The sequence below is a fragment of the Squalius cephalus genome, assembly GCF_949319135.1.
Source record: "Squalius cephalus genome assembly, chromosome: 7".
NCBI classification, from domain to species: domain Eukaryota; kingdom Metazoa; phylum Chordata; class Actinopteri; order Cypriniformes; family Leuciscidae; genus Squalius; species Squalius cephalus.
This window is the reverse complement of record NC_137128.1, coordinates 20,321,483-20,332,608: the sequence shown is the minus strand read 5'-3', so window position 1 is coordinate 20,332,608 and position 11,126 is coordinate 20,321,483. Positions and strand designations below refer to the sequence as shown.

The 11,126-nt window shown below is 35.6% G+C and overlaps 2 protein-coding genes across 2 annotated transcripts; one reads left to right on the top strand and one right to left on the bottom strand.

Moving 5' to 3' along the window:
* The first annotated feature begins 1,913 nt into the window (after nucleotides 1–1,913).
* On the top strand, nucleotides 1,914–6,602 carry sec22ba (SEC22 homolog B, vesicle trafficking protein a). Its single transcript, XM_079876690.1, has 5 exons — nucleotides 1,914–2,146; nucleotides 2,361–2,470; nucleotides 3,761–3,921; nucleotides 5,019–5,165; nucleotides 5,293–6,602. Exons 1-5 carry the CDS (start codon nucleotides 2,072–2,074, stop codon nucleotides 5,445–5,447), a joined length of 648 nt encoding a protein of 215 aa, XP_079732816.1. The 5' UTR covers nucleotides 1,914–2,071; the 3' UTR covers nucleotides 5,448–6,602.
* imp3 (IMP U3 small nucleolar ribonucleoprotein 3) lies at nucleotides 5,953–10,223 on the bottom strand. Its single transcript, XM_079876691.1, has 7 exons — nucleotides 9,990–10,223; nucleotides 9,742–9,849; nucleotides 9,569–9,643; nucleotides 9,285–9,364; nucleotides 6,893–6,944; nucleotides 6,652–6,724; nucleotides 5,953–6,091 (listed from the first exon to the last, which is right to left on the bottom strand). Exons 1-7 carry the CDS (start codon nucleotides 10,124–10,126, stop codon nucleotides 6,065–6,067), a joined length of 552 nt encoding a protein of 183 aa, XP_079732817.1. The 5' UTR covers nucleotides 10,127–10,223; the 3' UTR covers nucleotides 5,953–6,064.
* Nucleotides 10,224–11,126: the final 903 nt, after the last annotated feature.

Here is an 11,126-nt window from a genome sequence, read left to right as displayed (position 1 = left end):
ACTGATCTAAGCCCATATATATATAGGCTACTTTGTATATGTGTGTGGGTTTGAAATTAACACCCGTTAATCCACTGTGGCGTGTAACGCATATCAACACATAAGACAATTTGGTGGTTTATGATTCCTAAATTATGCTCTATCACTTTGCATGGCATCGTTGTCAGAGCCCTTCTCCTAAAAGTACATACATACACACATATAGCTGTATATAAACACACACACACACACACACACACACACACACACACACACACACACACACACACACACACACACACACACACACACACACAGAGTATCATACACCTTGCTATTTTGCCCTCCAGAACTTCCTTTATTCTTTGTGGTATAGATTCAACAAGGTGCTGAAAACATTCCTCTGAGATTTTGGTCCATATTGACATGAAATCATCACTCAGTTGCTGCAGATTTGTCGGCTGCACATCCGTGATGAGGATCTCCCGTTCCTCCACATCCCAAAGGTGCTCTATTGGATTGAGATCTGGTGACTGTGGAGGATATTTGAGTTTAGTAACTCACTGTCATGTTCAAGAAACCAGTTTGAGATGATTTGATCTTTGTGACGTGTGTGTTATCCTGTGGAAGTGGCCATCAGAAGATGGAAACACTGTGGTCATAAAGAGATGGAGATGGTCATCAACAATACTCAGGAAGGCTGTGGTGTTTAAACGAAGCTCAATTGGTACTGAGGGACCCAAAGTGTGCCAAGAAAATATCCTCCACACCATTAGTCAAGTCAAGTCATCTTCATTTATATAGAGCCTTTAACAATATAGATTGTTTCAAAGCAGCTTTACAGTGATAATAGGAAATTAAAGTCAAAGAGAGTGTTTGGCTTTACAGCAGCTCTAGAATAAAGTTATTGTCCAGTTAAAGTTAAAGTTTTAATTGATTCACATCTGTAGGTATGTACGTTTGAAAATATATGTGCCCAGGCACGCAGTCTTTCTTTACAAAATTTACCTCACCAAATGACTTGTCTGGCCTTAAAAATTCATAGTATAGAATTTGTTGTCGCTTCCGCGTATCCATGTGAACTGGAATCATTTTGACAATGTTTTATCTGTACAGAGGTAAAGGGAAGGAGGCCTTCACAGGGGAGAGACTAGTTGACACCTCAGGACTGCGTTGTCGTCGTGTCCAGGCGCAGGTCCTTCATCAGATCTGGATACGTACTGGATCCAACGGACTGCAGTAAACCTTCGGATAACTAATAATAGCGTTGACAATATTCTTCTTATGATGTAATGAGTACATCAGAATTTATGGGACCAACACCATTAAACCAACACCAGCAGCCTGAACTGTTGATACAAGGCATGGATCCGTGCTTTCATGTTGTTTTCACCAAATTCACCAAAAATGATGATTTCCATCAAGAGGTGCATAATTTTTTGGTCAAGATCTTGTAATGACAATGCAAGAGTCCACTTTGTAAAATCTTCCTAGTTTAGTTTAGTTTAGTTTATTTCAGACAGACAGACAACTTAATTTCAACACAGTTGAACTGACAAACAACAAATTTCTTTCAAATTTTCAAATTTCAAAAATCTTCCTATGTGGTTGTTTAAGAAATTATAAGCTACACACTCCATCAATTAGGTTTAGAAGATATAAACATATAAAATGCTAGAAATATCATAATCACTGCAATAATGATCCAATCATACTTTTAAGCATCTGACTATTTAAATTATTCAAACAGGGATTTCTTCCCCCCTTCTCCACATATGGTTACATCTCTCTTTGGCACAAAAATCCTAACAATTTAAACATGTTATCAAACTACATCCTTTTATAATTGTTTGTTTCTTTATTACTTGCCTATGTTTCTAGGATCCAATTTTCTAGGGTTGCTGTTTTCCGGCATTAATGTCGGAACTTTAGGAATGCGAAATCCGGAAAGAATTTGAGGTAACACACCCTCTTCCGGCCAACTCATCTGAACTCTGCTGTTAGTTCAAATGTGTCACTTTATGCCAACCAGTCAAATAAATTGCTTCACTTTAAAATAGACTGAAGTTCAAGCGTGAAGACAACAGCAAAAATGGTGTTGCAGACGATGATTGTTCGTGTCGCCGACAGTCTGCCACTTGCTGCATCTATGCAAGAAGACGAGCAGGTATGAATGAACCCATGTCAGCACAACAGACGTCGAAATCCGGACGAAGTTAAAATACAAAACGTTTTTGTATGATGTAAATGTGGGGATACATTCAGAAGTGTGTTACTTACCGAGTCTTTGTTGTTATTCCTGTTTTCCTTTGCCATTGAGATTGTATAGCCGAGTACTTTTACACAAGGCATTTAAGTTACTAACGTAATGATCTCTACAGTCTGGCCGAGACTTACAGAAGTATCAGAGTCAAGCCAAGCAGCTTTGCCGAAAACTCAACGAACAGAGTCCTGCACGCTGCACTTTAGAGGCCGGTGCCATGAGCTTCCAGTAAGTGCCAACACACACACACACACACACACACACACACACACCAGATGCTTGCTGAATTAACACTCGAACTGAGCTAATAAACATGATGCAGAACTGTAGTTCTAATTCAAGGAAATATAATTAAAATGGAATGAAAAAAATAAAAAAATTGCTGTCATATTTCAGTTAGAATTGAATAAAATAAATACTGTATGCTGTTTTACACTGGTTATTTCCAGAAATCATATTAGTATTTAATATAGTATTTAATAAATTAATATTTTGTGAACCTAATTTCAGAATTATTTCTCTTATGTACTCTTAAAGTATTTATTTGTCCAAACATCAATATATAGCTAATAAATAGATTCCGATTTTCAAGTTTCTAGTTTGTATTTATGTATAGCACATTTAAAAACAGCAAATAAGGCTGACCAAAGTGCTGAACAATACACAACATAAAAAACAAGTTTTTTTTTTGTCAATTTTAACTTTTTTAGAGTTATTTGGAAAGAATGCTGTGTAAATGGACAAAAATCATTAGTCAGTTTTGAGAAGTGTCACAATAAATATGCAGATATGGTTGACATTTGAAGTATTTAAAAACACTAACAGAACAATTAGGTCTCATTAGTTAACATTAGTTGATGCTTTAATTAACACAAACTAACAATGCTACAGCATTTATTTACCTTTGAAAATGTTACTTGATAAAAAAAATTCATATTCATGCTAGGTCACAGTTCATTAATTAATGTTAACAGATATAACTTTTGATCTTAAAAATGTCTTAACAAATGTTGAGATTATAACTATTTTAAGATTAATAAATGCTTTTGAATTATTGGTCATAATTTATTTCATGTTAATGGGATAGTTTCCCCAAAAATGAAAACTCTGTCATTATTTACTCACCCTCATGTTGTTCCAAACCTGTAACACTTTCGTTCAAATCTGAGAGCTTTCTGTCCCTCCACTGACAAATATGCAAGTGACACATCGACGCATCATTAAGTTCATAAAAAGATTGTAAAACTAATCCATACAATCTTTGGGTGAACTAATAACCCTTTAACAAATGAAACCTCATTTTAAAGTGTTACGATTTTTTGCTACAAAATCTGTGGAACTAAGATAATGTGTAACTAAGATAAAATTCAGCATCCCGTGGAGCCAATTTAATTCAGATTGACTTGAAAGGAGGCCAATTTTCAAATTCAGAATTTTGCCTAAGTCTGATAGACAAGCACAGAGTTTGTTGTTGATTCTGGATGACGTCACACTTCATAAACCCATCTTGTTTTCCAGCTATGTCATTGAGAAAGGAGTGTGTTACTTGGCCTTATGTGAAGCAGCCTTCCCCAAGAAACTAGTGTTTGGCTATCTGGAGGAGCTGGAGAGGGAATTCAGTGAGCAGTATGGGGCAAAGGTCCTGTCAGTGTCACGGCCGTACTTTTTTATCGAATTCGGTGAGAAACATCTCATTTATATCAGTGCAACTAGACTGTACGATTTAACTCGCTCAAGGTTTATATACACTACTGTTCAACAGTTAAAGTCCCTCTGTGGTGAAAATCAAGTTTTTAATGTCGTTTATATGTCTATGTGGTGTTTTTAATATGCTTTAAGACAAACAATGTGCAAATTCATAGGAGTATTTTCTCCTTAAAACTGCAGTGAAAAAAAGACAGTCTCAAAAATGTGGTTTTAAATCGCTGGTGTTTCTGACTTCACAAATTACCTTGTAACCAATCACGTCAATGTGTGATCGTCAACGAGTGGATCTCTGAGCTGTGGGTGAGTGGAGGCGGGGCTAATTTGCATTTTCATAGAACCACATACACTAAATGAGGCAAGGGTGTAGAGTTAAATTCAAGCTATTTTAAGGCATGAAGATTTTTTTCAAAATCAAGGAAAAAAATGTCATTTTGGTGATCAAAGGTTAGTTTTAAGGGATACAATTGACTACAGAGGGACTTTGAGACGGTAAGATTTTTTAAAAGAAATGTATTTTGTTCAGCAAGGATCTAATGTGACAGTAAAGTTACAAAATATTTCTATTTCAAATAAATGCTGTTCTTTTGAACTTTCTATTCATCAAAAAGTCTTGAAAAAAACATATCACGGTTTCCACTAAAATATTAAGCAGCACAACTTTTTTCAAAATTGATAATAAGAAATGTTTCTTAAGCATCCAGTCAAAATGATTTCTGAAGGATCATGTGACACTGAAGACTGGAGTAATGATGCTGAATTAAATTACATTTTAAAATGTATTAAAATAGAAAACAGCTATTTTAATAGCTCACAATATTACAGTTTTACTGTATTTTTGATCACATAAATGCAGCCTTGGAGAGCATAAGAGACTTCTTTCATTTAAAAGTCTCGCTGACCCCAAACTTTTGAACAGTAGTGTATAAACTATTGGCAGTGTAAGACCATTAACCGCTGGTTACTTCTGCGCGCCGTCTTTGTAGTATGCACTTTTTACTGAATAAATGTCCCCTACATGGCAAATGAGTTGGTTGACATTGTGGACCAAATGATTCCCATTTGTCTCCAGACACGTACATTCAGAAAACCAAAAAGTTATACGTCGACGGCAGAGCACGAAGAAATCTGGGCAGCGTCAACTCAGAGTTACACGACGTCCAGAGGATCATGGTCGCTAATATAGAGGAAGTGCTTCAGCGTGGAGAAGCCTTATCTGGTGAGTGAACACGTTTCGCATCCTGCTTCAGTCTTAAAATACTATTTGTATTTGTAAAACCATTATATATTCTTCTCCGTTTGTTTACATGCCATTAAAGTGTGTTTTCTGCCTCGTCTTTCTGTAGCCTTGGATTCCAAAGCTAGTAACCTGTCCAGCCTGTCTAAGAAGTACCGCAGTGATGCCAAATATCTCAACACACGCTCCACCTATGCTAAAGTGGCCGCCGGCGCTGTCATTTTGATCACACTCATCGTGTATGTGCGCTTCTGGTGGCTGTGAATATGCATGACAAATTCAGGCAGAAATTCTCAGGGTCTCACTCACAAAAATGGTTCAGACATCAAAAGAGTCTGTTCCGGCCTTAAGGTTGTGTCTGTTTGAGACACTGAATGTTGCTTTTGTCAAGGTCATAATGATGCTGTTGTCTTCTTACAGTTGTACCTTGCTTTATTTATAATCAGTGGAAGGTGTTAATGATGTACTTGTTACCTTCAGTATGTTCATAACAGAGCTATGCAAAGTATATGTGGTGTTTATCTGTACCTGGTGGTGAAACAATTAAGCATCTTTGTTGGGAACATATTTTACAGTACGTGCCCACTGTGTCAAAAATATTTTTAATTAGGGATTCATTTGTGAAATGTGAAGGTGGTTTTCTAAGAACGCCGGAGTAAATGTAGACAAAATAATTGTAATGGTTTATTGTTTACAAATAATTCATGTAAAATAGTCACACTTAAATGCATTCATTCACTTAACATGTTTCAAAGATGATAAATGGTCACTGATGTCTGACAGGGTATAAATATATACATTTGTTTTTAACGAATCACAAAATAACAGCTGCTCGAAGCATTACCCAGCTCTGTTTGAAATCCAGATTTATAGCTGGAGGTTTAGACCACGAGGTCAAAGTCATCCCGCTGAAAGAACAAACACAAAATCGTGATGTTAAATTAGCAATCAGTTTAAAAATGATTGTTTTAGATTAACCATGCACTATATTTAAACAATTACATAGAGAACATGTCTGGTGTCAAACCTTCAGTCCATACAGGGAGGGATTTATCATAATTAAATATAAAAATATTTTTCCTGAATTCATTTAAGGAGAAGCTTTGTGTACAGTAATGTTCAAAAGTTTAGGGTTAGTAGGATTTAAAAAAGGAAGTGAATGCTAATGTTCAACGAGGACACGTTAAATTGATCAAATGTACATATGCAATGTAAAAAAAAAAAAGATTTCTACTTCAAATAAATTCTGTTCTTTTGAACTTTCTATTCATTAAAGAATCCTGAAGAAAAGTATCAAATGTAAATTACATTTTAAAAATATTTTACAAAAGAAAAGTTATTTTAAATTGTAACAATATTTCAGAATATTACTTTTTACTGTGTTTTTAGGCAAATAAAATGCTGCCTTCAAAAAAAAAATTAGAGGCCAAACTCTACAGGATGAGGCTCCTAATATTCTTCCACATACCTCCTCATTGTAGTCCATGACATGTTGCTTGATCTTGGATGAGTCCACCCATGTGATGAAGTCTTCCATACTCCTGTAACAATAGTGCACAATAAAATAACTTCAGTTGTAAATAAATAATAAAATACATTTCAGTTGCTGTAGACTCATAAATGTCAATGTGTTAAAATTAAACGTGTGATTTTCTTCATGGGCATCAGAAAAAAAAAAGTTATATTGAGGGTTTTTTTTCATTACTAACCTGCTTACAAGAAACGCAGGATCAGTGACAATCTCAGGCCCAACACGAATATCTGTTGCTCAGTCAAGAAGAAATTTACGGTGACAATTAAGCAAATTCATTTTCTTCACGATATTACAGCTTAAAGGTGAACTAAGTAACTTTTTTACCTTAACTGAACAGCTTCAGAGTCATTGGAATGGTTATATTACTTATTGCGGGTTGAATGGTGGTCGTTTCGCACCCCCCTTGTGCCCGTGAGCGGAAAATACGCACTTGCAACTTTGAGCCGGCGGGTCGCCGCGTCAGGAAGTCTCGCGTGATATCAGGTCTCGCGATGTAAACAATTGCTTTACGGCCAAAAGAAATCTGCTAAAATGCTGTCATTATTGCGCTCCCTCACGCTGTTCGAACCCGAATGAAGAAGACGTTTTAAAGAATGTCCCATCTGCTTTGATGTCGTTGATCTTCTAGCCTCTGGTGTCTGAGAATCGCCAACAAGTTTTTACAACAGTGTTGTCAAATATCTATTCCGAAGCTGTGGGGGGAGCTCTAGAGAGAAACCTGCGCGCAAAAAGCGAGAATACAGCGAAGAAATCCCGAAGTTACTGAGCCCCGCTTTAAAATGAGACGAACATCCAGTATATTCAGCGATCAAGTAAATGTAATTATACAAAAGTGAAAGAAATGATTTGTATGGAAGCTTGATTACAAGTTTACTTGATTACAATTACAAGTTTATATCTCCCTCCCTATAAACTTGTAATTGTGAGTTTATCCTGACTTTTCCCTTCAGAATTAAGTGTTTACATCTCACAATTGTTTTTTTCATTCTGCCATGGAATAAGTTAATTACGACTTTTTTCTCACAAATGCGAGAATGGTTTATAAACTCGCAATTCTGATTGACTGAATGTTTTACTCCGAGTCAGAAACAAACTTCTATACACTAAAACACTACAACACTTGAAGTCCCCCTGTGATGAAAAATCAAGCTTTTAATGTCCTTTATATGTCTATGTGGTGTTTTTAATATGCTTTGAGACAAACCATGTGCAAATTCATAAGTTAACACCATTGCTGACTGAGTATTTTCTCTTTAAAACTGCAGTGAACCAAAGACAGTCTCAAAAACACGGTTTGAAATCGGAGCTGTTCTCTACGTCATAATAGTACCTTGTAACCAATCAGGTCAACGTGCGGGCGCACTTTGGCATATCATTAACTATGACCGCTCTGAAGCAGGGGAGTCTCAAGAGAAGCCAGGTTATCCCGGTATATTTTTCTGTTGATATGAAAAATAGTGTCCATTTAGCAATATAGTGGGTGAATTATGTATATTACGATGTTATGATGAACTATATGCGTTTCTCCAGTTGTTCAGAGCGTTTCTGATGATTTTTAGAAGGCAGCTGTCTGACTCTGAGATGGCGAACGGGAACATGGTGTGTAACATTAGCAACACATTATTAGATGTGTGATAAAATAGTCAAGCAAAAGGCTAATCATATTAATTACCGTTACGTGTCCGACATTGTAAAGAGCGATACATAAAAGAGATTAGCATTCTGATACATCGACTTGTAGACGAGCCTGTATACCTCACTCTTCCGCTTCTTCTGAATCAGTTTCTGGTTCAAACATATTTGGCTGAATTAAACCAGTATTTCCACTTGCCATTGTACAGCGTTTACTACAGTAAAGTTGAGCGAATGGATCAGGTATTCTGAGCTGGTGTGAGTGAGTGGAGGCGGGGCTAATTTACATATTCATTGCTCCGCGTATACTAAATGAAGCAAGGGTGTAGAGTTACATTTAAGCTATTTTAAGGCTTGAGGAAAGTTATTTTTTTACAGGAAAAAACATAAACATGTCATTTTGATGATCAAAGATGAGTTTTAAGGGATAAAATGATTGACTACAAGTGGACTTTAAGAATATTAAAGCTACACTGTGTAATTTTTTAAGTTGATTCTTAGCAAAAAACACTTTGTTCTTTCAAAATGATATGCGCTCATTAATGTGTAATTACTTCTACCAACTAATCAAGTATTCTCGTAAGCGTAGAATCTGCCATTCAGAATACATACGAGCGAGTCGCTCGAATGGCGGCAGCCTCCATCTTGAAAATACATTAGCCAAAGAGGGACAAACCTGGAAATTATTTTTAACAATTTTTAACTGAGTTTTTACACTCAGTGGCACCGTGACGAATGCGAGGGGGAGATTATTCGCGACTGCCGGCAGATTTGAAATAATACGGCCACCGTAGGAGTTAAAACGCCCTCAGAATGGGAGGGGCTAGAAAGTAATATTCAACAATTTCACCGCTAGATGGGAGAAAATCCTACACAGTGTAGCTTTAAGTACACATAATATACACAGTTCAGTGTTATTTCTAACTGAAGGATACGGCCCTGCTCGATGAAGGTCGTGGCCGTCTTTAGGCTTGGAGCCATACGCAGTTTCAGCATGATTGTGGGAAGCCGTCTCCTAAAGAAAACAACAGCAAACGGGGAAAAATGACAAATTTGAACTGGCAGAAAACTATAAAACTATTTTATAAACTCGATTTTGACCCGTTTACTTTTGTGTTATTGTTTTTCCCCCCTCATTGGTTTAGATATGCTGTGCACACTGTTGCACTTGTTATATACAGCTGTAATTTCTATGATCAAATGTTGCAGTACATCTTACCTGCAGAATGCAGATGCAGACACTTCATTTGCAAGGGAGAGATTCTGTTTGGTGGGAATCAAACCGATACTGTAACTGCAAAAGGGAAACACACACACACACACACAGATATGATGACTGCAGCTCCATTATAACGAGGCACCCACTAAACATCCAGACGTACCCAAACTTACAGTTTTTCCAGGAAAGTGCTTGTACTTTGAGCTCTGAAGCCATCTTTTTCGTCCAAGTCCCGTATTTTCTGTGCCAGTTCTCTGATATTTCGACTAAGTTTGTTGTATCTACAGAGAAATCATAAACGTATTAGATTCATAAGTCATGTTTTGACTGAAGATAGACACTATCATCGGTCTCCTCTAAAATACTAATGAACATGTGCTTTAAATACATATTTACTATGTACTGTTAAGTTCTTACTCACTTGGTGTAATCTTCCCTCTTCTCAATATGATATCTCCTTAATATTTTAACCTCGTGTAAATTGTTGTCAACCTCCCAGTTAATAAAATCAACTTTCTTCAAGAGTTTCTGCTCGTGATATTTCAATTTACGAACCATTTTGAGAATAAAACCGGCCTATATTTATCACAACGCGTATTATTTTTCTCTGGTTTATCATTCACACGCGTGCTTTTCATTCGCGGTTGTTTTCTGTAAGGAATGTACGGTAGTTGGGCTCCACACTGGCGCCCAGTGATCAGGAGGAGAAACACGACAACATTAAAAAAAAAAAAAAAAAAAAAAAAATTAAAGTGTAGTGAATAATACTACGCATAATATAATGAATTCGTTTCATTTTATATCGTTGGTTGTTACTATATTTCTCTGTTCTAATTCATATTTTTAATCTTAATTATTGTTCAACATCAAATCATGTGTATTTTTTTTTTTCCAAACTCCACACAATCACATTATGAAAACAGGTAAACACAAGGCAAAAAGCACCTAAATATACAGATTCCCACATACAATCAAATCAATTTTAACCTAAAATCCTAATGCAGAATAACAAAAAAGTTCAATTTCTTTTGACAACCTTTGTATTTATTAAATTAAGCAACAAACAATAATGGACATTATAAAAAAAGGTCATAAAAGCTGTAGGCCTAAGTCATTTTTAGTCACATAAGTTCATTTCTATATAGCACATTTTATGAAAATTTTTTATTCAAAGTGCTTTAAATAAAAATACATAAAAATAATCAAATAAAATAATATATATATATTTTAAATCCTACCAAAACACGTTGCATGTAGGCTATATAATTTATATAACATATTTATTTCTGCTCAGGTGTCTCATCCGAAGTAAAATTACTCATCAATAATAGCCTACAACAATATATATATATATATATATATATATATATATATATATATATATATATATATATATATATATATATATATGTGTGTTTTTATTTTTTACAGATACCTGTCTTTTTGGAATGATCGGGCTATTTTGTTTAAACAAATTAGTGGCAATTACAGAAACTAAGATCTTTCTTTCAGATATTAATTCAAATTATGATTCATTTTTATTATAGCCTATTGTTGC

Bases quoted from the DNA above. Each gene is read 5' to 3' on its own strand.
- sec22ba (XM_079876690.1), top strand. From the start codon at position 2,072: ATGGTGTTGCAGACGATGATTGTTCGTGTCGCCGACAGTCTGCCACTT. The intron at 2,471-3,760 runs GTAAGTGCCAAC...CTTGTTTTCCAG, and splicing joins GCCGGTGCCATGAGCTTCCA to CTATGTCATTGAGAAAGGAG. The intron at 3,922-5,018 runs GTGAGAAACATC...ATTTGTCTCCAG, and splicing joins GTACTTTTTTATCGAATTCG to ACACGTACATTCAGAAAACC.
- imp3 (XM_079876691.1), bottom strand. From the start codon at position 10,126: ATGGTTCGTAAATTGAAATATCACGAGCAGAAACTCTTGAAGAAAGTT. The intron at 6,945-9,284 runs GTATCCTTCAGT...ACTGAGCAACAG, and splicing joins GACCTTCATCGAGCAGGGCC to ATATTCGTGTTGGGCCTGAG. The intron at 6,725-6,892 runs GTTAGTAATGAA...CTATTGTTACAG, and splicing joins CCTGCGTTTCTTGTAAGCAG to GAGTATGGAAGACTTCATCA.